Consider the following 24,987-nt stretch of genomic DNA (forward strand, 5'->3'; position numbering starts at 1 on the left):
AACGGACTTTAAGTCGGTAACGGGAGACCTGCCCTCCCGTGCGGGGTGAGCAACCAAGGGTGTTTGTGACATTTCCGCCGTGCCTGGCGAGCCTGTCCAGGTTCCGAAGGAGAGCGCAGCCTGGCCACCGGCCTCCTCAGCCGGAGCCACCGGTACGGGCCGGCTCAGCGCCGGGTGCAGCGGCCTGCGGGCGGTCCAGGCGTACGCAGCTGCCGCGGCCTTCGGCTTGGGCCCTGCCCTGCGCCTGACGCTGGGCTCAGAAGCTAGGGGCGTGCCCGCTGCCTGGGGGCTGCGGGGGCTTCTCTCGGGGGCTGAAAGCCGAGGGCGACGCGGCCGCGGGAACGCCCCGCGAAGCCCGCGCTCACACGGGAGCAGCTATGTCGCTGGGCTCGCACCATCAACTCCAAACATGGGGAGATAAAATGGCGGCCGCGTCCCTGGCTAAGCCACATACGGGTCCCGCGGCACGCATGACCTACAACTCCCACAGTGCTCTGTGTCGAAAGTGGGAGGGCGGGGAGCGCGCTAGCGACCCTCGATGTGGCGCTTAGGCCCTGTGCCCCGCCCCGCTCCCGGCGGAAACCCTCTGGAATACGTGGCCCGCTTCGGGCCGCTCGCCCGCCCTTCGTCGCACTGGCCGAAGGGATTTGTAGTTCCTTGGCAGTGGAGTTGACCCTCCCTGGAGCCTTAAGAAACTACAGTTCCCGGTGTGGCTTCGGCGCCTGCGCACTATGCCGCAGAACGTACTACGGTTCCCGACGGGCCCTGCGCCGCGCGCGCGGGTGCGTGCTGACGCGATTAGTTGGTCGTGCTGACGTGCAGCGCGGCCCAGGCGGGGTGCGAGTGGCGCAGTCGGAGCCCGCTGCGGCCCCTGAGGAAGCGAGGAGGCGTCGGTCTCGGCTGAAGCAGGCGGGCGGACCGGCGAGGCGAGGCGGCAACTCCAGGCCCCGAGGGACTCGGGAGCTTAAGCAGCGGCAGCACCTCTCCCCCTCGGAGGCGGCGGGCGGAGGCGGCGGCGGCGGCGGGTGAGAGGGTGAGGGAGCGCGCGAGCCGGGTGGGGGAGGGGCGGCGGCCCCCGGCGCAAGGCCAAAGCGCGCGGAGAACGGTCCAGGCCGCCGCGCGCACGCGCGCTCGCCGCTCCTAGCTCACGCGGACGCTCTCGCTCGCCTGCCTCCCCTCCCCCCCCCGGGCTGCGTTCGGTTCCCGTCGCGCGCGGGCTTTTACTGCCCTCCCCTCCCCCATGGCAACGGCTCGCGCCGCCGACTGCTCTCGGGTTCGCGCGCGCTCTCGGCGGGGAGGTGGGGAGCGCGCGCCTCGGCTTCTCGCCTCCCCCACGCGTGCGGCCGAGGAGGCCCTCCCGCGGCTGCCCCTTCCGACATTTTGTCGGTGGGGAGGCGGCGGCGGGGGCCAGTTCCCCGATCGCTTCCCCCGAGCCCCTCCGGCCTCCGGGCCCTCCTGCGGGCCTGCGGTCCGGCGCAGAGTCGCCCAGACTCCCGGGCGCCGCGCAGCCTCCTCCCCCATGCCTCAAGGCCGAAAATAGGCCTCGGCAGCCCGGCCGCTGCTGGGAGGCCCGGGACGAGGTGCCTGCGCGTCGGGCCGCGAAGCGCTAGGCAGAGGGGCGCTGCAAACCTTGTTCCCCCTACCTTTTTTTTTTAAGACGTTCAGCCCAGGTACGTAAAGGCAGACTGGGTCTCTCTTAATTCTTTTTTTCATTTTTCACTCTATAATCGTCTTCTCAAAAGTTTTGTTAAAGCCGAGGAGGCCGTTGGAGCCCTTCCTTGGGAAGGAATCGCTGGGCGCCGTTTCAGGCATTATTTGGCACCCAACTCTCGGAGGCTTCGTTTCCACTCATGCTTATCTAAGATGTCGTCTGGACCAGAAATTCGGAGACAGTGTTGTGTTTTAAGTGTGTGCCATTAGTTTTTCTTCTTGAACTAATATTTCAAACTTTCTGGGTTACATAGTGTCCTCCGAGCCACCGAAATGCCCCCTCTCCGCGCTTACCTATGTCCATTTTCCTGCACGTCTACCTCCTTGTTTTTGGTGCGTTGTCTTCAGTATCTTAGTATTGAATTTCCAGGTTGCTTTCTAACGCTTTGTTAGGCATTGTGATAAATTTCCCAACAAAAGAAATTTTCTGTTGTCTTGCTTTGCAGCTTATTTTTACTCTGACTTTAGCTTGAGTAACTTTTGTGCTCTCCCAGTCTGTGGATCCCACTTAAGAATGCCTGTTTTATTATAAAGTTACTTTTTTTGGTTATTTCTCTGTGTTGATGTTCCCCTTAGGTTCTTCCTTTTAGTGTTTTGAGGACTGCCTCTGAAGCTGTGTGATGGGGGGGGGGGGTTGTTCTCTAAAAGTTCTACAATTCGTTGTGTTTTAATACTCTTTTCTCAGCAGCTACTGGTTTTTTCTCCTAATGGAGTGGGAGGATTTTTGTGAGGTGGTATGGAAGTGTGGGTGAATGGTTAAGCTGAAGAATTAATTGCATGTCAGAAGCGTTCTTTAGGGGAGGCAGAAATTAGGTGGGGTTTAGAGAAAGAGACCTAGGTTTAGAGTAGGGAGGATTGGGATTTGAGAAAATGAAGCGAGGATTGGAAGGTAGAGAAAGTGATTTGTGCTGTAAGGAGATTTTTCAATTTTTTTGTGCATGTTTACTTGCCTTTCCTAGATTTAGCTTTGTCTCTCCTTTACCTTAGTAAGGCCTTTTTTTTTTTCCCCCCAAGCTTTCTTGAGTCTGCTAATGGGATTGGGCAGGGATCCAGCCTTTAGAGTTTGGGGATAGAGGTACAAGCAGTTCTGGAATTCGGCAATTTTTCTTCCATTCACTGTCTCCCCATACTTATGTTTTTGTTTGTTTTAGTATATTTTTCCAGGTGTTTGTATACTTTTAAAAAAATTTTTAGAATTTTAAAAATAAGTTTTTTATCCATTTTTATCTCTTTAACTAATTTTATTTATTTTTTGGTTTCATTCTTGGGGTAATTTTCCCTCATTTATGCTCTGTGAAGCTGTCTTCGACAGGATAAGATGAGGGAAGAAATAAAGCATACATAGTAGGGAAAATAAATAGAATATGCGTAACTAAGCGATCTAACCAGAAGAATGGGGGTTTGAGGGTTCTTTGGAACAGGTTGAGAAAATAGAACTTGGTAGGAGGCATGGAGATAACATGAAAGGGATAAGACAGGGCTGGAGCAGAAACTCTTGGAAGTGAGACACAGAGGATTGCCAGGGACAGCTGACAGTTTGAGGTTAGTGAAGATGGGTATAAAGTGTGAGGGGGCTTCTGAATAAGTTGAGGGCAAGGAATGTAGAGAGTACAGGGTAGTTGGAGCAGAGGAGGCTGATTTGATGTGTTCAAAGCATTGAGTTGAGAACAGATGATGTGTAAAAGCTAACGAGACTTGGGTGAGCTGCAGATCATGTAAGAAATCCTATTGGGAAGGAAATAAAAGGAATACATTATTAGGTGGGGTAGTTAATAGGAGCTTATAATATTTGGAATCAAAGAAATGGTCTCTTTTGGGAGGTAAAGAAGAAGAGGATTCTGTATTCAGGCTTCATATGTTTATGATAGACGTGCTGGCTTTTATTCTTGAGTGTGAGGCTGCACAGGACACTTGGTTTGTGTCAGAACCAATTAGTCCACAGTTCAAATATGTAGGTTTTGTTTTTGTATCCGGGTGGTCTGAAGTTTTCAGGTCAGTTTTTAGAAGAACCTTTGAACTTGGACTGTGGGCCTTTAGGTGACACAGATCCATGGTGGTGGTTGTGCCGTGTTGGAAGATCCTAGTCAGTTAACAGATGTTTGGGATTAGATTAGTTGGTGGAGATGTCACTTGTGCTTATTGGGGCCAAAGGAGAATAAAGAGGTAGTGTGGAGAAACTTGGGAGAAATAGGTTTCTTGTTGTGTTTTTTTTTTTTGTTTGTTTGTTTTTGTTTTTTTTAGGGTAGAAAAGAACATTTAGGCGCAAACAAATGGGAATAGTTCTTGCATTTTGGGGGGAAAGGGCTGTAAGTGTAGATGTCATTCAATGGAAAGTATAGGAAAGGTAAGGAAGGGTTTTTGTTAGAAGACCAGGAGTATTATGCAGCTAAAGGAGGTGTAATGTGGAGATTCATGTTGAAATAGGGATGAAGGAGAACAGGGATTTGGGTGGTGGTTAGTTTGGGGTCAGGGCCCTGACCCGTGTTTCCCCGCTCCCCTTCAGGAGCGGTGGTGCCCCCCCTCCCCCGGGCACGGGGCCATGTACAACGGGATCGGGCTGCCGACGCCCCGGGGCAGCGGCACCAACGGCTACGTCCAGCGCAACCTGTCCCTGGTGCGGGGCCGCCGGGGTGAGCGGCCTGACTACAAGGGAGAGGAGGAACTGCGGCGCCTGGAGGCTGCCCTGGTGAAGCGGCCTAATCCTGACATCCTGGACCACGAGCGCAAGCGGCGCGTGGAGCTGCGATGCCTCGAGCTGGAGGAGATGATGGAAGAGCAGGGGTGAGGGGAGGGCTGGGGGAGAGCCAAGCACTGAGTGCAGAGCTGGGGGAATTAGGTGGGATGTAGAGCGCTTAGGGCTGGTTGAAGAGACTTGGAGAGGAGTTGTAGGAGGGGAGGAGGTTAAGGAGTTAGCAAGTGGAAAGGAGTTAAGGGACAGCTGAAAGTGGGAGATGAGGTAACTGCGACAAGAGAAAGCCTGAGGGAGTCTGAATTATTTAGGTGAAGGTACTTGGGGAAAGGGGGGAGCCATTGAGAAACAAAAATGTGCTTTAAGGGGAGAGGTGGGAAAGCAGGTGTCAGGCAAGAGAAGAGCTAAGGTATAAACTGACAGGTGTTGCCATTGGTAGAGAAGAGGAAAGTAAATGGATATAAAGGATTGAGGCCTTGGAAAATATCGAAGGCAGGAAAAGAAGAACTGGAATAATACCTGGATAAGGGGATGATGGGTAGGGAAGTGAAATTTTGGAGCACAATCAGGCAGAAAACCTTTTAGAGCAGTGGTTTTCAAACTTCAGCAGTGGCACCCTTTTTATACAGTGTACCTTACCTTGGAATCTCAGGAAATAGCCTGTTGAAGTTGGGGAGGAACACCTGGAATTCTGCTTAACTTTACTCTTTTGGCCCCTCGAGTGTAGCATGTTTAAAATCCACTGTTCTAGAGGCTTTGGTAAGCAGAGAGAAGAAAGATAATAGCAAGATTTAAGAGAAAGGCCCTTTGGGTAACAGTGAGTGAAGTTTTATGTGTGCATGGAAAGGAAAGGGATTCTCCTGGGAATGAGGAAACTAAACTTGGGACTGGGGAAAGTGCCTAGTCAAGCTTTAACCTTGAAGGGATTTGTTCTTTAGGTACGAGGAACAGCAAATTCAGGAAAAAGTGGCTACCTTTCGACTCATGTTGCTGGAGAAGGATGTGAACCCTGGGGGCAAGGAAGAGACCCCAGGACAGAGGCCAGCGTGAGTGTTTTAATTGTCACTTGTTTCCTCAGAACCCTAAATAGCTGCTTCTGTTGTTGTCTTTTACCTTGTACTCTGTGCCTGCTCTCATGTTCTTTTCCCAGTCTCATTTGGGTGCCTACAGTTATGTGATTATGACTCTGTTCTTTGCTAACTCTTTCTGAGCTTTGCCTTTTTTCCCCTTAGGGTAACTGAGACTCACCAGTTGGCAGAACTGAATGAGAAGAAAAATGAGCGACTCCGTGCTGCCTTTGGCATCAGTGATTCGTATGTGGATGGCAGCTCTTTTGATCCTCAGCGTCGTGCTCGAGAAGCTAAACAACCAGCTCCAGAACCTCCCAAACCTTATAGGTACTCAAAGCCAAGGGACCCATATCAGCTGCTTTTCTTGATTCTAAGCTTTGTTTTTTGTTTCTATGGGGGTTTCTTGGTTGGGTTTTGTTTTTGTTTTTTTAATCAAGCTGTTCAGATTTTGTTGTTTTGAAGCTAAAATGTCTAAGATCTGTCTTAGTCTTTACTACTCTTTATCTTTCTCCAGCCTTGTCCGGGAATCCAGCAGTTCTCGCTCACCAACCCCAAAGCAAAAGAAGAAAAAAAAGAAGAAAGATAGAGGGCGGTAAGTTAGTTGGAAAGTTACTCAATAGCTATTGAACAAATTCTATTTTTCTTTCTGGAAATAAGGAGTTCTTGCTTTTAGGAAGAGGGAGTTACTGTTCTTTATTTATTTTTAAGATTTTATTTATTCATGAGAGAGACACAGAGAGACAGAGACGCAGGCAGAGGGAGAAGCGGGCTCCCTGCAAGGAGCCTGATGTGGGACTCTATCCCGGACCCTGGGATCATGCCCTGAGCCAAAGGCTGAGCCAACCAGGCGTCCTGGGAGTTACCATTCAGGTTTCAGTTGGAGGAAAAATTTGTATGTTTCTTGAGTGGGAAAGGGTTGATTCTGCAGTTTTGCCAACTGAGAACTAGCTAGCAATATCTTAAATTGGATTTTCTTTTTCATTTTGAGATTTATTGCTTCATAGCAGAGGTACTTAAACTTCTTGGAGAGTAAATAAGTTCTGGGCTTAGGTGTAAGACCATGGTGCTGTTAGTTTTTCTTATTTAGAAGCCTTTGTGGGGATGGATTGTAAGTTATGGAAGGAGCAAAGCAGGATGACTGTTTTTGAACCCATGTTTAGCAGGTCAGAGAGCAGCTCTCCTCGACGAGAAAGGAAGAAGAGCTCTAAGAAGAAGAAACACAGGTATGAGATATAAAGTGGGGTGATTGGAGTATGTGGGGTGATTGGAGAGGCTTGATTGTTCCAGGCATAGGTATTGGTTCATGTTCTTTTTTTTTTTCCCCTCCCCTCTTCCGTCCCAACAGGTCAGAGTCGGAATCCAAAAAACGAAAGCATAGGTAAGAGCTTTTTGGGGCATAAGGGGCATAGTGGCACATGGAAAGGTGAGCCAGTTTGGCCTTACCTGTTCTCTAGAGAGCTTCTTGCAGTATAGCTCAATTCCTCTATCTTGGACTGTTAATAATTTCCTGATTCTTTTCATTTCATTCTTGGTTTTATTAATTTTTTAAATGATTATTTTTAATAATCTTTTATTTGGCAGGTCTCCCACTCCAAAGAGCAAACGTAAATCTAAGGACAAGAAGCGGAAGCGGTAAGTGAATTTGTGTGGATTTAAGGGTAATTTGCTTAGGAAGTAGGTGAAGGCTACAGAGTGGGGGATGAGGAGAGTTATGTTCTTGACTAATGGTAAAGGGTTGAGTGATGGATGAGGAGAATTCAGTACAAGTGAGACAGCACTCTGAGTTGTGGCTTTTCTTCAGGTCTCGAAGTACAACACCAGCCCCCAAGAGCCGCCGGGCCCACCGTTCAACGTCTGCTGACTCTGCTTCCTCTTCTGATACTTCTCGCAGTCGGTAAGGGGTGGTCCAGGAGGAAGGGAGGGAGAGGGACTTGTGGGTTAATCAATTTAATATTTATTGAGCGCCCACGGTGTGCTAGGCGCTGCACAGACCATTCGGAAGACACGGTCCCTGCCCTCTAGGAGCTGACAGGCTAAAGCAACAGGATGGACAGACATATACATTTCCCCTTCTCTTTTTTTTTTTTGTTTTTGTTTTTGTTTATTTTGTTATTTTTTTTGTTTTGTTCTGATGTATATGGACTGCCAGAATAGGGGGGGTGGTGGTTTGTTCGTGGTGTCTGGGGGAGGAAGGAATCCTTACCCTGGCTTCCTTAATCGGGGAAGGCTTCCTGAAGGAGGTGGGCTCAGAGGTGAGTTGTGAATGAAGTGGGTAGGGAATGGGCAGGGTGGAGGGTTTGGGGAGGTTGGGGGAGGTGAATAAAGGGGTAGAGGGAGAACATTTCTGGGAACTGTGTTGGGAAGAAAAGGACCAAAGTGAATTGGACTTGAATTTCCATGAGTGAGTTGAGTCTTGTGTGTAACAGAAGGCTTTTTGGAAGAGGGTTTGTACAGTCAGTAAAGGTGGTTGGGAGTTGGGGAGGGGGTTCTCTGTTCTTCCCTGAGCTGATTTCCTTCCTCTTCCCTGCCCTCAATTACCTTCCTCAGGTCTCGAAGTACGGCAGCAAAAACCCATACAACTGCCTTGACTGGGCGAAGTCCTTCCCCCGTTTCAGGGCGTCGAGGGGAGGGAGATGCGCCTTCTAAAGAACCAGGTACCGCCAATACAGGGCAGCCTAGCAGCCCAGAGCCCTCTACAAAGCTGCCTAGCAGTCCTCATGAAAACAAAGATAAAGAGAAGGAGGTATGTTTCTGAGTTAATGGATGTTTATTGCGTTGCAGGGTTAGGATGGATGTTTAAAGAGAAGGAAAGAAGTGAATTTGGTTCTTTTTGATCAAGTTCTCTTTTGTATTTACAAATTCTTCAGAATTCTGGTTTTCAGACTGTGCTGGCTATTAATAGGTTTTATGTCATTGTCCTTTAATGTGTTTATATATAGTCTGGGTAAAAGTTTATTTTTTCTAAATTATGTTTAGCTTCACTATCTGTGATATCTAGGCTTTTTTATTTCCTTAAATGCTCGTTTCCAACCCACTGGCTTGCTGCCTGCAATTTGAACACGCTACTGTATCTGTGTTTTAAGTATGTGTCATTTTATGGGTATTTTGATTGAGCCTTATTCACAATGTTTTCTTACTTCATAAATTCCATAAATAGTTTTTTACTAAATTCTTAGTTCTTTTTGTTCTTTTTTTCATGTCATCAAGTTTTCTAACTACAGGATGGATCACTTCAAAAATTTAATGTATTTTTTTTTTTTTTATATTTAAAGCTCTTATAACTACACCAACCGTAGTCTTATTTACATAAGTCATGTCCTCGAACCTTTGCCTTTGTTTTTTATTTCAGTATTTTTTTTCAAGGGTGAAGTTAGATGCCTCCCACTTTAGGAAATTGCTTTGTTTCTCAATTTAATAAAAGTGCCTTTTTTTTATGTTGCCATGGCACTTTGTTATGGTTGTTAGAAAAATGTCATATGTTAGTTGTTTACGTTGTGTTTTTTCTAGATAATAAGACTTTTAAAGTGATAGCCTGTCCATATTTTCATGTCTTCCCCACTGTCTTTTTATACGGTCTTTCATTAACGAATGACTGCCTGTGGTGAGAAAAAGGACCAGTTGGTGTGATGGGGTGTGTAAGAGGAAAAATTTCATTGGAAAGGGTGTTTGGGGTCTTAATAGGAAGTTCTGGTGCTTATGTTCCTATCCATACTTTCTTTTCCACTCTTAGAAATCTGGAATTCGACCTAGCCCCTCTCCGGAAAGGAGCAGCACAGGCCCAGAACCACCTGCTCCCACTCCGCTCCTTGCTGAGCAACATGGCGGCTCCCCGCAACCCCTTGCAACAACCACCTTAAGTCAGGAGCCAGTGAACCCCCCATCTGAGGGTTCCCCAACCAGGGGCCGTTCACTACCTAAGTCTCCTGAGAAACCTCCCCAGTCTTCTTCAGAGAGCTGCCCACCATCCCCTCAACCTACCAAAGTTTCTCGACATGCCAGCTCTTCCCCTGAAAGTCCTAAACCTGCACCAGCTCCTGGGTCCCGCCGAGAGATTTCTTCTTCTCCCGCATCCAAGAGTCGCTCACATGGCCGGGGAAAGCGGGATAAGTCACATTCTCATACCCCTTCTCGAAGAGTTGGGAGGTCCCGTAGCCCTACTACTACCAAGAGGGGGCGATCTCGGTCTCGAACCCCTACCAAGAGGGGTCATTCTCGGTCCCGGTCCCCTCAGTGGCGTAGGTCCCGGTCTGCACAGAGGTGGGGACGTTCCAGAAGTCCCCAGCGACGTGGCCGCTCTAGGTCTCCTCAGAGACCAGGCTGGTCTAGAAGCAGAAATACCCAGAGAAGAGGTAGGTCTAGATCAGCAAGGCGAGGCAGGTCACACTCTAGATCCCCAGCCACTAGGGGCAGATCACGTTCTAGAACGCCAGCCCGCCGGGCCAGGTCTCGCTCTAGAACACCTGCCAGGCGGAGGTCACGATCCAGAACACCTGCCAGGCGGAGGTCACGCTCTAGAACACCAGCCCGGCGGGGCAGGTCTCGCTCTAGAACACCTGTTAGGCGCAGATCTAGGACTCGGTCGCCAGTACGACGGAGGTCTCGTAGCAGATCACCAGCCAGGAGAAGTGGCAGGTCACGCTCTAGAACCCCAGCCAGACGTGGTCGGTCACGCTCTAGAACCCCAGCCAGAAGAGGGAGATCTCGGTCTAGAACACCTGCAAGACGAGGACGATCTCGGTCTAGGACACCCGCAAGACGAGGACGATCTCGGTCTAGGACACCTGCAAGACGAAGATCTCGTAGTAGAAGTGTAGTTAGACGAGGAAGATCTCACTCTAGAACACCACAAAGAAGAGGCAGATCTGGTTCATCATCAGAACGGAAGAACAAATCCAGGACGTCACAGAGAAGAAGCAGGTCCAACTCAAGCCCAGAAATGAAAAAGTCTCGCATTTCTTCAAGGCGGAGCAGGTCTCTTTCTTCACCACGGTCCAAAGCAAAATCTCGCTTGTCTTTGAGGCGAAGCCTTTCAGGATCATCTCCGTGTCCTAAACAAAAGTCTAGGACACCACCGAGGCGCAGTCGCTCTGGATCATCCCAACCAAAAGCTAAGTCCAGAACACCACCAAGGCGAAGTCGGTCTGGTTCTTCACCTCCTTCTAATCAGAAATCTAAGACACCATCAAGACAGAGTTGTTGCAGTTCATCTCCTCAACCTAAAGTGAAGTCTGGAACACCACCAAGGCAAGGGTCTGTAACAAGTCCCCAGGCAAATGAACAATCTGCAACACCACAAATACAGAGCCGTTCAGAATCATCACCTGACCCTGAGGTGAAATCTGCAACCCCTTCAAGACATAGCTGCTCTGGGTCCTCTCCTCCTAGAGTAAAATCTAGCACACCTCCGAGACGGAGCCGATCTGGGTCATCCTCTCCACAACCCAAAGTCAAGGCAATAACATCACCAGTCCAAAGCCATTCTGGCTCCTCTTCTCCTAGTCCTAGTAGGGTGACATCTAAAACACCGCCAAGGCAAAGCAGATCAGAGTCTCCTTGCTCCAAGATGGAATCTAGATTGTTGCAAAGACAGAGCCGTTCTAGGTCCTCCTCACCAGATACCAAAGTGAAACCTGGAACACCACCAAGACAAAGTTACTCAGGGTCTACTTCGCCATGCCCTAAAGTAAAGCCCCAAACTCCATCAGGGCACAGTCTTAGTGAATCAAAATCACCATGTTCCCAAGAGAAGTCTAAAGACTCACCAGCACAAAGTTCAGGATCCTTCTCTCTCTGTCCAGGAATAAAGTCTAGCACACCACCAGGAGAGCTGTATTATGCAGCCTCCTCTTTGCAACAGAAAGGACAGTCTCAAACTTCACCAGATCCTAGATCTGATACTTCAAGTCCAGAAATGAAACAGAGTCATTCTGAGTCTCCATCTCTGCAGAGCAAATCTCAGACACCTCTTATGGGTGGCCAGTCCAGGTCCTCATCTCCAGTCACTGAGCTGGCACCCAAATCTCCAGCAAGACCAGAAAGAAGTGAATTGTCAAGTCCTAGGCTAAAATCTGGACTGTCTCCTGAGCAAAGCAAGTCCCAATCTGACTCTTCCCCATATCCTGCAATGGACTCTAAATCTTTTCTGGGGCAGAGTAGATTGGAGCCTTCTGAATTGAAAGAGAAATCAGTCTTACTCCTTCAGGAGGATTTTACTGCATCATCTTCCATACCAAGAGACAAATTGAGTCCTCTTCCAGTGCAGGATAAGCCTGATTCCTCACCAGTACTCAGAGAAACACCTAAAACCCCGCCAAGGGAAAGAGGTGGTGTTGGATCATCTCCAGATACGAAAGACCAAAGTGTGTTAGCTAAGCCAAGCCAAGATGAGGAATTAATGGAAGTGGTAGAGAAATCTGAAGAATCCTCAAACCGGGTTCTCTCCCATTTGTCTCCCGAACTTAAAGAAGTCGCTGGAAGTAACTTTGAATCATCTCCTGAAATAGAAGAAAGACCCACTGTGTGTTTGACTGTTGACCAAAGTCAGTCACAGACTTCTTTGGAAGCAGAAGTCCCTGCAGTGGCCTCAATTTGGAGTGGGCCACATTTTTCTCCAGAACATAAAGAACTGTCTAACTCTCCTCCACGGGAGAATAGCTTTGGGTCACCTTTAGAATTTAGAAACTCAGGCCCTGTTGCAGAAATGAATACTGGATTTTCTCCTGAAGTTAAAGAAGATTTGAATGGCTCTTTTCCTAATCAGCTGGAGACAGATCCGTATATAGATACGAAAGAACAATCAACAAGGTCCTCTAGACGCAGCAGTTCAGAGTTATCCCCAGATGCAGTAGAAAAAGCTGGAATGTCTTCAAATCAGAGTGTTTCTTCACCAGTACTTGATGCAGTACCCAGAACACCATCAAGAGAAAGAAGTAGCTCTGCATCTCCTGAGCTGAAAGATGGTTTACCCAGAACCCCTTCAAGGAGAAGTAGGTCTGGGTCTTCTCCAGGACTTAGAGATGGGTCTGGGACTCCCTCAAGACACAGCTTATCTGGGTCCTCTCCTGGAATGAAAGATATACCTAGAACACCATCCAGGGGGAGAAGTGAATGTGATTCTTCTCCCGAACCAAAAGCTTTGCCTCAGACTCCTAGACCAAGAAGTCGTTCACCATCATCCCCGGAGCTCAACAACAAGGGTCTTACCCCCCAGAGAGAAAGAAGTGGTTCAGAATCTTCAGTTGAACAGAAGACTGTGGCTAGGACTCCTCTTGGGCAGAGAAGTCGATCTGGATCTTCTCAAGAACTTGATGGGAAACCAAGTGCATCCCCTCAAGAGAGAAGTGAGTCAGACTCTTCTCCAGATTCTAAAGCTAAGACACGAGTACTGCTTAGAGAAAGGAGTCGCTCTGGATCATCTCCAGAGGTCGAGAGCAAATCTCGACCTTCTCCTCGGCACAGTAGATCTGGCTCATCTCCTGAAGTTAAAGATAAGCCAAGAGCAGTACCCAGGGCACAGAGTGGTTCTGATTCCTCTCCTGAACCCAAGGCTCCTGCCCTTCGAGCTCTTCCCAGACGAAGCAGATCGGGGTCATCAAGTAAAGGCAGAGGCCCTTCTCCTGAAGGAAGCAGCAGTTCAGAGTCCTCTCCAGAACATCCACCCAAATCTAGAACTGCTAGAAGAAGCTCTAGGTCATCACCAGAGCCCAAGACCAAATCCCGTACTCCACCTCGCCGTCACAGTTCTCGATCATCTCCTGAGCTGACTAGGAAGGCCAGACTCTCTCGTAGAAGCCGCTCTGCATCATCCTCACCAGAGACCCGTTCTAGAACTCCACCAAGACGCAGAAGAAGTCCTTCAGTGTCTTCTCCAGAGCCAGCTGAAAAGTCCAGATCCTCACGCCGTCGGCGCTCAGCTTCATCCCCACGTGCTAAGACAACTTCAAGGAGGGGCCGTTCTCCTTCACCAAAGCCTCGCGGGCTCCAGAGGTCCCGTTCCCGCTCAAGGAGGGAGAAAACCAGAACGACTCGACGTCGAGATAGGTCTGGATCTTCTCAGTCAACCTCTCGGAGAAGACAGCGGAGCCGGTCAAGGTCTCGGGTCACTCGGCGGCGGAGGGGAGGCTCTGGTTACCATTCGAGGTCTCCTGCCCGGCAGGAGAGTTCCCGAACTTCTTCCCGACGCCGAAGAGGTCGTTCTCGGACACCCCCAACCAGTCGGAAGCGGTCCCGCTCACGCACCTCACCAGCCCCGTGGAAACGGTCAAGGTCTCGGGCCTCTCCCGCCACTCACAGGCGATCCCGGTCCAGAACACCGCTGGTTAGCCGCCGTAGGTCGAGGTCTCGAACTTCACCAGTCAGTCGGAGACGATCAAGGTCCAGGACATCAGTGACTCGACGAAGATCTCGATCCAGAGCATCCCCAGTGAGTCGAAGGCGATCCAGGTCTAGAACACCACCAGTAACCCGCCGTCGTTCAAGGTCCAGAACACCAACGCGCCGCCGCTCCCGTTCTAGAACTCCGCCAGTGACCCGAAGAAGGTCTAGATCTAGGACTCCACCAGTAACCAGGAGGCGATCTCGAAGCAGAACTTCTCCTATCACTCGTAGAAGATCAAGATCCAGGACATCTCCAGTCACCCGTAGGAGATCTCGATCTCGCACATCTCCAGTAACTCGAAGGAGGTCCCGCTCTCGAACCTCTCCAGTCACACGCCGCCGATCACGGTCCCGAACACCTCCAGCTATTCGGCGCCGCTCCAGGTCTCGGACCCCACTGTTGCCACGCAAACGGTCTCGAAGTCGCTCTCCACTTGCTATCCGCCGCCGTTCTAGATCCCGTACTCCGCGAACAACTCGGGGCAAGCGGTCCTTAACAAGATCTCCTCCTGCCATCCGAAGGCGTTCTGCATCTGGAAGCAGTTCAGATCGCTCACGGTCTGCTAGTCCTCCAGCAACAAGGAATCATTCTGGTTCTCGGACACCTCCAGTAGCACTCAATAGCTCTAGAATGAGCTGCTTCAGTCGTCCTAGCATGTCACCAACACCTCTGGACCGCTGTAGATCACCTGGAATGCTCGAACCCCTTGGCAGTTCTAGAACACCCATGTCTGTCCTGCAAGCTGGTGGCTCCATGATGGATGGTCCAGGTCCCCGAATTCCTGATCACCCAAGAACATCTGTGCCAGAAAATCATGCACAGTCAAGAATTGCACTTGCCCTGACAGCCATCAGTCTTGGCACTGCGCGGCCACCTCCATCCATGTCTGCTGCTGGCCTTGCTGCAAGAATGTCCCAAGTTCCAGCTCCAGTGCCTCTCATGAGTCTCAGAACGGCCCCAGCTGCCAGCCTTGCCAGCAGGATTCCTGCAGCCTCTGCAGCAGCCATGAACCTGGCCAGTGCCAGGACACCTGCCATACCAACAGCAGTGAACCTGGCTGATTCAAGAACACCAGCTGCTGCAGCAGCCATGAACTTGGCCAGCCCCAGAACAGCAGTGGCACCCTCTGCCGTGAACCTTGCTGACCCTCGCACCCCTACAGCTCCAGCTGTGAACCTAGCAGGAGCCAGAACCCCAGCTGCTCTGGCAGCTTTGAGTCTCACCGGCTCTGGCACACCTCCAGCTGCTGCAAACTATCCTTCCAGCTCCAGAACACCCCAGGCTGCAGCGCCTGCAAACCTGGTGGGTCCTAGATCTGCACATGCCACAGCTCCTGTGAATATTGCCAGCTCAAGAACTCCTCCTGCCTTGGCACCTGCAAGCCTCACCAGTGCTAGAATGGCTCCAGCCTTGTCTGGCGCAAACCTTACCAGCCCCAGGGTGCCCCTCTCTGCTTATGAGCGCGTTAGTGGTAGAACCTCACCACCGCTTCTTGACCGAGCCAGATCCAGAACCCCACCAGGAGGGCCAGGTTCCAGAACCCCACCATCTGCCCTGAGCCAGTCTAGAATGACCTCTGAGCGGGCTCCCTCTCCTGCCTCTAGAATGGTCCAGGCTTCCTCACAGTGTGTTCTTCCTCCAGCTCAGGATAGACCTAGGTCCCCTGTGCCATCTGCTTTTTCTGACCAGTCCCGAGCTTTGCTTGCCCAGACCACCCCTGCAGCAGGGTCTCAGTCCCTTTCCTCTGGGACAGTGGCCAAGACCACGTCTTCTGCTGGTGACCACAATGGCATGCTCTCTGGCCCTGCCTCTGGCATGTCCCATCCTGAGGGTGGGGAACCACCTGTCTCCACGGGGGCCCAGCAGCCTTCTGCATTGGCCGCCCTGCAGCCGGCAAAGGAGCGGCGGAGTTCCTCCTCCTCCTCCTCCTCCAGCTCCTCTTCCTCATCGTCGTCATCATCGTCGTCTTCCTCCTCCTCCTCTTCCGGTTCCAGTTCTAGCGACTCAGAGGGCTCTAGCCTTCCTACTCAACCTGAGGTAGCACTGAAGAGGTGAGGGGCTTGACTTTTAGAACTGTTTCTATGGGGCAGGTTTTGGGGATGGTTGGTGGTGGGGAGGGAGAAGCCCTGTCCAGAGGTTCTCTGCTCTTTGATGGAGGTATGGGGACCTTGACCCTTAAGCTGGGGGTAGAAGAGAATGCTGGGGTGGGGGCAACGGTGGGGGGAGGAATGGGTCAGATGAAAGTCTCCAAAGGTTAATTCTCTAGAGGATAATGATGAGTTTTCCGTCTCTACAGAGGACAGAACTAGAGGAAATGGACTTAATTTTACAGCAGGAGGGATGGCAGTTAGACCTCAAGAGGAACTCCTTGGGCTGGAAGGATCTTCAGAGGTCATCCCATCCCTCTCCCTGCCTCCAGGCAGGACGGCCCCTCCCCCAGCCAACCCGCACTCACAGGGGCCTCCCCAAACTGTGGCTCTCCGTGGAAGGAGACCACCCAGCTCACCTTCCACACCTGAGCCTAGGAGCCTTTTTCCATCAGGGACATTCTTGAGGTTTAGCCTTGATCCCTTGTGCTGCGGGCCCCAGCCTGTTGCTTGTGTTAGCAGAGGTTGGGTCAGCTCGGGGCCACTGCTCTCCAGAGAACGCGCTCACTAGCTCTCTGAGCTCTCGGCCTGGAGAGCACCCACAGCCTTTCTGCAGCACCACTCCCCCACTGCCGTTCCTCCAGGCCAAGGAAGGTAGGGTTGGGGCTGGGGCAGCTCGTCTCCTTGTGACACTTTGCTTCTCCCACAGGGTACCCAGCCCCACCCCAGCCCCAAAGGAGGCTGTTCGAGAGGGACGTCCTCAGGAGCCTACCCCAGCCAAGCGGAAGAGGCGCTCTAGTAGCTCCAGTTCCAGCTCTTCTTCTTCCTCTTCGTCCTCCTCGTCCTCCTCCTCTTCCTCCTCCTCTTCCTCCTCCTCTTCCTCCTCCTCCTCTTCCTCCTCTTCTACTTCTTCCTCCCCCTCCCCTGCTAAGCCTGGCCCTCAGGCCTTGCCCAAACCTGCAAGCCCTAAGAAGCCGCCCCCTGGCGAGAGGAGGTGAGTGCTGCCTTGCTTGAGATAGAAGGGGTGGGGTGAGACCCTGGGTGTGAGATCCCATGAGATCCCTGCTGGGAATCTCAGGTGGACTGTGGTGTCTGGTTATGTGGGAGGAGTCGGGCTCTCCTCTCCCTACCACCTTGGTTGTGTCCCGTTGTGGCGAAGGGCTGCATCATCCGAGTGGGTGCTCCAGTCAGAATTGTGGAGTAGTCCTAGGTTCCTTCCTCTCCCTGCCCCTGACATGCATCCTGTTCCCTGCTCCCAGGTCCCAGGGATTCTAGCTTTTAAATCTCCCCGTTGCTACTGCCAGGGCTTTGGTCTGGCCACCGTCATCTTCTCCCGACTCTGTCCACAGCCTCTTCCCTGTCTCCCTGCCTCCACGCCATTCTCTTCCACACGTAGCCAGAGGGATCTTTCTAAAACGCACATCTGGTTACTTCCCTCCACTCCACAAATCCTTCCGGGACGCCCTGTGGCCTGCAGGATAAAGCCCCACCTCTCTGCGGGAATGGCGTGTGAGGCTCTTCACCAACTGGCCTTGCCTGCCCTGTGTTCTCCTCTCCTGCCCGCCCCCACACATGCCCTGTGCTCCAGCCACACCCAGCGCCTTGCAGTCTAAGGAGAACCCCATGCCTTTGGACATGCTGTTCCTTCTGCCTGGAATTCCCTTGTCCGCCTGGTGAACTCCTCGTTCTGCAAGACTCCGCTCAAACAGCACCTACGAGAAGACTACCCTGCCCCTTCCCTGCCCCACATCCCCTCCCCCGGGGTCCCCAGACCCACGTACATCGGTCCTTGTGGGGCTGCTTCCCATACATGGGGCCAGGTGGGCCTCCCTTGGCCTGCCTTCACCACCAGACTGAGCCCCTCCAAGGGCAGGGATTGTCTTTATCTTTGCATCCCCCGCTGCACCCCGTGCCCTGCCCCTTGGGGCACTCGGTGGATGGTGTGCGGGCGGATGGGTGAGTGAGCAGACAAAGGTGGGTCTGAGGCTGGCCCTGTGTGGTATGAGGTTTGGTGGTCAGGACCTGGGGGGTGGTCCTGAGTGCCGGCTGGCGGCTTTGGAAGTGCGTGGTGCTATGGCGGCTTGCTCTGCTCCTCAGGTCCCGTAGCCCCCGGAAGCCAATAGACTCTCTCCGAGACTCTCGGTCTCTCAGCTACTCGCCTGCGGAGCGCCGCCGCCCCTCGCCCCAGCCCTCGCTACGGGACCAGCAGAGGTAGGGCATCCTGTCTGTAAGCTCAGTCCGGCCAGCATTGCTCTGAGAAGTTCTGAGGCCCAAAGGGGCCAGTTTGATGTTGCCTTGTGTGTGATCTGATCTCCTCGGTGTTGCAGCAGCAGTGAGCGGGGTTCCCGCAGAGGCCAGCGTGGGGACAGCCGCTCCCCAGGCCACAAGCGCAGGAGGGAGACACCCAGCCCCCGGCCTGTGCGGCACCGTTCCTCCAGGTGCGTTGTCCTGGCACTCAGGTGCTAGTGTCCTTGTGAGTGTGTGGGCTTGGTGGGCCACTTCCCTGACTGTCCCTTTCTGTTGCAGGTCTCCTTGAATCTTTCTGGGGGTCATTCTATCATACCCCAAGTTCCGGAGCTGCAGGGAGTGTCCCCTTTCCCCAGCAAAACTGTGGGAGGGGTCCTTGTCTGCCCCCCTTTGAACCCTGGCAGCATCTTGGGGGTGGCTCTCCCCCCCCCCTTTTTTTCTTTGTTCCTGTGAAATGTTAATCTCTGTGAGTTTTTCCTGGTTCACGTTTTGGGGGGTTTGGGGTGGGTGGGAATGAGAATGGGAGTTGTGGGAGGGGAGGATACAGTTGGGGACACCCTGGTCTTGAGTTAGAAAGGGTCTGGGAGGCCATGATGCCCCCTTTTACCCCTAAGTTCCTGGGGGCGGTGGTTTGGAACTTGGGAACTTATGTGAGGTGTTCCCAGAGGGAAGGGGCAGGAGTGGAAATTAGTTGGCCCCTACTGCCCCCCAGTGAGGTTGTGGCCCCTCCCCCAACTTTTCTTCACGTTTCTTAAAGGCATTTTGGTTTTTTAAAATCTGTACAGCAAGAGCAACTTTTTCTGTCAAATAAAAATGAGAAATGCAGGAATTGGGTCTATAGATTGTTTATTAGGGGTGGAGACAAGAGCTGTCCTCTGACGCGGCACCCGCCACCCCTCGGGCCTCAGAGGATCTCAGGCTGCACCTCCTCCAGGGATCGCAGTCTAAAGCCTACACCCTGGCTCCAGCTTGCTTCTCCTCAGCTCAGGAGCTTGGGGGGCAGTGGGAGCCTGCCTGCTGGGAGGAAGTCTCTAAGGGAACAAAGCCTCAAACCTTAATCCCCAGGCTGAGTAGAAAGCTATCTTCTGGGGCTCCAGGTTCCTCCCAGTCCTCTGCCAGTGGCCTCGGGCAGGTGGGGGTGGACGTGGATGGATGGGCCCACAGAGCTTGGGGTCTCTCCTGCTGGCCTAGCAAGCAAGGGCCCAAGGAGTCTTGCAGGGGGGCAGACCCCATCCCAGGGAAAGGGTAATGCCTGAGTCAGAAGAGGGTGCGCAAAAAAGGCAGCAACCAGGCAGACACCCAAATCTCTTTTATTGGGGGGCACTGGGGGCGGCGGGCCCAGGGCCCTCTCACTGCACCGCTTGTTCATTGGCGCTGCTTCCTGAGTCCTGCGGCTTCATCACGTCTGGCAGCTCAGGTGGGCTGGAGAAGGGTTCGATGCGCAGGGCCTCGAAAGCTTCATCTGGTGGACAGGGGAGTGGGGAAAGCTGGAGAGAGCAGCCACCTCTAGCTTCTGGGGTCCTCTGGGCAAATTCCCACCTCTGCAGAGGGAGTCTCCTCCCACCCAGATTGCCCATCTCCAACATCCCTGTCCCTCCTCACCTACCAGTGTGCCCATGTACTGACCCCTACCCACTGGTCTCCTCTCACCCAGAATCTCCACCATCTGTTCCATTCACACTTTTTCCCATTCACACTTTTTCTCTACCACACAGACTGTTCTTCCCTTACCTAAAACCTCCCGATAGCTTCCCCATCACTCTGAATAAAATTTCAAGTCTACGCATCCATACCTTGGTCTACATGTCTCCTGCGCTCCCAGTTTCCCCATTAAGCTCTTTCCTGCCTCAGGGCCTTTGTATTTGATGGTCCTGAGAATTCCCACTGCGAGTGGCTGGTTGGGGGCAGGCTGAGTGTCAACCCCAAGTCACCTCAGAGAAGCCCTCCCCTGCCATTCTATATAGCAGCTGCACCGCAGCAGTGGCTCAGTCCTTTAAGCTTAAGCATCTGCTTTCTGCTCAGGTCTTGATTTCCTAGCTCCCCGCTTAGCTGCAAGTCGGTCTCTGCCTCTCCACTCTGCTCCTCACTCTTGCTGGCAAAATTATCAAAAACACCAACTCGGTGCATTCCAGTGCCTGTGCATTTAACTACTGCTGGCCAAAATGGAGGTTTCTTTTGACCAGCTGCTTCCCCCATTACCACCAGTTCCAAAAGGGCCCTTCTTGTTCCTGTCACCTCAGCACAGAGCAAATGAGCCCTGCTTCCTCACTTTCTCTTGCACTTTTTTCCAACAGGGAGATTTTATCTCTTCCTGGTGCAGGGTTTTGAAGCAATTGGCAGAGCGGGTGTATAGCCCTCCATAGTAATGGCCAGAGATGGTAAACATCCTGCAGGGCACAAGACCCCTCACATGATTTTCCAACCTAGATGTCAACAGTGAACTGAAAGAAAGACCCCCTGGCCCAGCTTAATAATGGCTTCATCTTCCAAGCTACAGATCTGCAATGACCACTATCATCGCCTCTCTCATTTTTGGTTAATAGTCTGGAAAAATGCTATTTAACACTTGATTTGACTGAGCAGCCAGTTTAGGGTGGGAAGAGTCCTGTGTTAGAACTCTATAAGGAATCCCCCCCCCCCCCCCGTACATTTTGCAACAAAAGTAACCGGTGGGAGGAGCAAACAACAGCCAGTCCAGTCCAAAATTGAAGCCTTTTTCTTATAGGAAAGACATATACGGAAAGCAGTGAACCACTCCCCCCAGGTATCCCTTGGATTTTTAAATACTAGGGCAGGGGCTGAACATCAATTCCAGGCCTGGCAGTCCCAGCAAGTGACCTAATTTCCTCAGGCTCAGCTACTCATTCTTAAAATGGACACAATACCAGTCTGGAATGCACAGAGATGCCGGGGGATTAAGCGATGCCTGGCAAAGACTACTTGGCATGGTGCTCAGCTCAGCAAGGTCCTGCCTGTCTGCATCTGAACCACAGCTCTCCCGTGACTGCCAGCAAGCCTCAGCGTCCATGTCTCCAAAGTGGGGACAGCAGTGCTTCCCTCTCAGGCTGCGGAGTATTAAATAGGACAATCGAAATAAAATATAAGGCCCAGGACTGACTAGGACCTCTTTAAAAACAAAGCTGGTATTGTGATTAGGAATACTTCAATCCCTTGTGAAATAGGCTTCAATTTCTTTTTCTTTTTTGAAGATTTTATCTATTTATTCATGAGACACACAGAGAAAGAGGCAGAGACACAAGTAGAGGGAGAAGCAGGCTCCACACAGGGAGCCTAATGTGGGACTTGATCCCGGGATTCTACGCCCCGGGCCGAAGGCAGGCGCTAAACCACCCAAACCACCCAGGCGTCCCCTAGTCCCTAGGCTTCAATTTTGACAAGCATCTCCTTTGCCCTACCCCCGCCCCCCCTTTGTGAGGAAACACTGTCATAAGACACTGCCCTAGAGGCTGGGAGGAACAGCAGCAGGCTCCCTGTGACCCCTTTCTTTGGCTGCCCCCGCTCACCTGCTCGGAAGGCCAGCCCTACAGTGGCTGGGGCCTGCGGCCTCGCCGTCTGACTGGTGAAGCCACACTCTCCCAGTGTCTTGCCGTCATCCAGAAGCTGGTCATCCTGAGGAGAGAGGCAGGCAGGGTGTTGGGAGAGGCCCCAGCAGGGGTGAGTCCCAAGGACTTTCCTGGTCAGCAAGTACCCTGAAAGTCAGAAGAGGGAAGATAGATGGCCCCCACGAGGGCGGAGAACCACCCCCAGGGCATACCAAACACGACTTCCAGGGCTATGCACATTACTTCCAAAACCAGAACCTCCCAGACTGGGGCTCCTCAATGTCCTTTCCCCACCAAACTCCAAGTGATCCTAATTTTAAGACTCAGTGACCCAGTGTGTCCAGTGGCAGACTTGCTTTAAATCCCAGCTCCGCCACCTTGGACAAAGTGGGGTCTCTTGGAAGGTGTGGTTTTCGTCTTCTCATCTGTAAGATGGGAATTACCAGAATTTTCGCACCGTTTTGGGCAGCCAGGGGCTTTGCCGAGGGCAGCCGACCCGGAAAGCAGAGAGCACCGGGCCCGGAAGGGGCACACGCAGCGGGGAAGCCCAGGGACTGACCGCGGCCAGCTCGGTCGGGAGTGACTTCCGGCGAGGATCAGGCCAGCGCACCTAGCGGGGCCCCTGCCCCTGGACCCCTGCGTCGGGCAAAGGCGACGGCCGGCCTCCCCCGTGAAGACCCAGCGGCCCAAGCCGCCTTCGCCGCAGGGCTGCGGCTGACCAGTGAGGGCGGGACGGGCTTACAGAGCCCCGCAGGAGCTCGGGGGAGGGGCAGGGAGGCCCGCTGGGTTGGGCCGCTCGGCTGCGGCCCATCAGGGCTGGGGGCGCTCCCGACCGGCCCGCGGGGGCCGGGGGCAGGGGCTTCAATCCCGCGCTCGGCCGCTGCTGACCTTGGGCTGCGAGGCCGCCTCGCCCAGCCTGTTTCCCCAGCCGGCCGCCTCGCCTCCACGCGGGGGAGTTCCGGCCACTGTTTACACCAACGACGCGGCCGCCGCGCAGCGCCGCCGCCCCCGCCCGCTCTCCCGCCCGCCCGCGCCGCACCTTGTACAGCCGCTGCTCGTCGGGCGGCCGCTTGAGGATGCCCTCGACGATGCGCTTCAGCTCGAACACAGTGCTCGACTCCTTGGCGTCCGTGAAGATGGTAGTCTTGTGGCGCCGGATCATGAGGAACACGTCCTGGGGGCGGCGGGCCGGCGTGAGCACGGAGCCCGGAGCCCCCGCGCCCCCGCCAGCCGCCACCCCCCCAGCTCCGCGCGGCCCGACGCCCCCCGCCACCCCCCGCCGGCCCCGGCCCGCCGCCCCTCCCCCCGCACCCGCTCACCATCGCGGCGGCTGCCTGTTCCCCCTCGACGCGCCGGCGCGGCCGCGCTCCGCCCCGTTCCCGGCAGGCCGCGCGCCCCGCCCCAGCGTGCCTCGCGCCCGGTGGCCCCGCCCCGCGGCCGCCATTTTAAGTGATGCGCCCCTGGCTCGGCCGGACCGCGCGGCGGGCGGCCATCTTGGCGCCGTGGCGCCGGGGGCGTGGGACGGGGTCCGGCGCGGCAGGTGGCGGCGCCATGTTGGGAGTGGCAGAGCGGAAGGCCTCCCGCCCCCCACCGCGTGCCGTCAGGAGGTGTGGGTGCAGCCTCGGCGTTCCGTGGGGAACGAGGGGGGCTGACCCAGCGAGTGCGGAGTACCCCCGGGCCAGGGAGGGCTGTGTGACCGCTGTGCATCCTGATCATTGGGGCGGCACAACTTCGCGCCGCAGCGACCGCTTGGCTGCTGCGTGTGTCGGGGGGGAGGAGGGTCTGTTCATAATTGAGGGGCTCCCTGGCCGCCACGGGGGTAAGGTTCTGGGTCTTCCGGCCGCCCCCGTCGTTGGCCGTCCCCATCTCTACGACCAGCCGTAGCGGGGCTTGGTGATCTGGAGGGACCCCGGGAAGCGGCCGTCGGGGTCGGGGGTGGTCAGGGGAACTCGCTCGGCCCCCGGGGGGGGGGGGGGCGGGGCCGCCGCGCGCCCGCGGTCGCAGCTCCCCTTGGGACGCAGCCAGCCCCGGGAGGGCGCGAGCCTCAGCCGGGTCCCTGGCGGGGCCCCCAGGAGCCGCGGGAGGCCCCCGCCGCCGGCTCCGCCCCTCGAGGGGGCTGCATTTGACAGTTGCGAGCGGGCGGGACCTGGGTGGCTGACGGCGACTCACCCGAAGAAACGGAAACTGCCAGTTGCTTTACCAGCAAAACTGGGCTTCAGGGGGGACGGCAGAGAATTGCGCGGCAGGACAAGGAAGAGACCGCAGGGAAGGGGCCATGCGGGCGGCTGTCACCCCCAGCATGTCCCCTGGAATGGAGCGGCTTCCCCGCGCTCGCGGGCGGCTAGTCCCGCGGGGCTGCGGCGGCCGGGCGGGGAGGCCGAGTGCCCCCTGCCGGCCTCTCGCCTGCACCCCGAGCGCGGTTTCCTTCTACTAATCGCGGGGGTTGGGGGCAGGCTCCGCGCGCGGACCACTTGGGATCCAAATCCTGGCCCCCACCTGCCCCCCCGGGCAGCTTTCGGCAGTTAGAGTCCAGTTTCGTCTTCTTTAAGATGACAGAACAGCTGTTTGTAAAGTTTGCAGGTTTTCATCAAGAATTGGTATTCGGGGGCGCCGGGTGGGGGGGTGTCGCGGTTGAGCGTCTGCCTCTGGCTCAGGGCGTGACCCCGGGATCCGGACCGAGTCCCGCATCGGGCTCCCTGCGTGGAGCCTGCTTCTCCCTCTGTCTCTGCTTCTCTCTCTGTGTGTCTCTCATGAATAAATAAATAAATACATCTTTTTTAAAAAAAATTGGTGTTCAGGGGCACCTGGGTGGCTCAGGGCAGGATCCTGGGGTCCTGGGATGGAGTTCCGCATCGGGGCTCCATGCTCAGTGGGGAGTCTGCTTGTCCCTCTCTTTCCACTGTCCCCCCACCCACTTCTTTCTGCCTCTCTCTCAAATAAAATCTTAAAAAAAAAAAAAATCAGTATTTAGTAGGTGTTTTACAACTGCAACCGTGCTCCTCATTTTTTACTTCTAGCCCCTGCCTCCTGGGGGGGGAGCCCCCACAGTCCTCTCCCCTCCAAGGAAGAGATCATTATCATGACTAGTAGTTCTTGGGGTGCCTCTCGTTTGTAGAGTGTTTTACAACTACTTTCATCTCCACAAGGGAAGATTTACAGCTCAGTATGGAGTTTGAGTCAGCCGCCCAGCCCTGACCCGGTTCCCAGCTCTGACCCGGTTCCACCTCACCTGCTGTGGGCCTTA

The 24,987-nt window shown here is 53.9% G+C and overlaps 2 protein-coding genes across 16 annotated transcripts; one reads left to right on the forward strand and one right to left on the reverse strand.

Moving 5' to 3' along the window:
* Window positions 1-802: 802 nt before the first annotated feature.
* On the forward strand, window positions 803-19,005 carry SRRM2 (serine/arginine repetitive matrix 2). Of its 15 annotated transcripts, none has more exons than XM_041750572.1 (15): window positions 803-1,033; window positions 4,214-4,491; window positions 5,338-5,445; window positions 5,632-5,796; window positions 5,984-6,061; window positions 6,630-6,692; window positions 6,815-6,847; window positions 7,051-7,101; window positions 7,271-7,363; window positions 8,017-8,212; window positions 9,200-15,897; window positions 16,643-16,927; window positions 18,031-18,144; window positions 18,261-18,371; window positions 18,460-19,005. In XM_041750572.1, the coding sequence occupies exons 2-15, from the start codon at window positions 4,250-4,252 to the stop codon at window positions 18,467-18,469; spliced, it is 8,247 nt and encodes a 2,748-aa protein (XP_041606506.1). In that variant the 5' UTR covers window positions 803-1,033; window positions 4,214-4,249; the 3' UTR covers window positions 18,470-19,005. The 15 variants fall into 15 exon arrangements, with proteins under 15 accessions (XP_041606506.1, XP_041606505.1, XP_041606507.1 ...); XM_041750571.1 differs by having other exon boundaries at window positions 803-1,025; XM_041750573.1 differs by having other exon boundaries at window positions 803-1,025; window positions 18,264-18,371.
* Window positions 19,006-19,474: 469 nt separating this feature from the next.
* Window positions 19,475-23,177, reverse strand: ELOB (elongin B). The gene is made up of 4 exons (XM_041750588.1): window positions 23,063-23,177; window positions 22,783-22,917; window positions 21,705-21,810; window positions 19,475-19,642 (listed from the first exon to the last, which is right to left on the reverse strand). Exons 1-4 carry the CDS (start codon window positions 23,063-23,065, stop codon window positions 19,530-19,532), a joined length of 357 nt encoding a protein of 118 aa, XP_041606522.1. The 5' UTR covers window positions 23,066-23,177; the 3' UTR covers window positions 19,475-19,529.
* Window positions 23,178-24,987: the final 1,810 nt, after the last annotated feature.

This window comes from Vulpes lagopus, chromosome 3 (genome assembly GCF_018345385.1).
Source record: "Vulpes lagopus strain Blue_001 chromosome 3, ASM1834538v1, whole genome shotgun sequence".
Taxonomy (NCBI): domain Eukaryota; kingdom Metazoa; phylum Chordata; class Mammalia; order Carnivora; family Canidae; genus Vulpes; species Vulpes lagopus.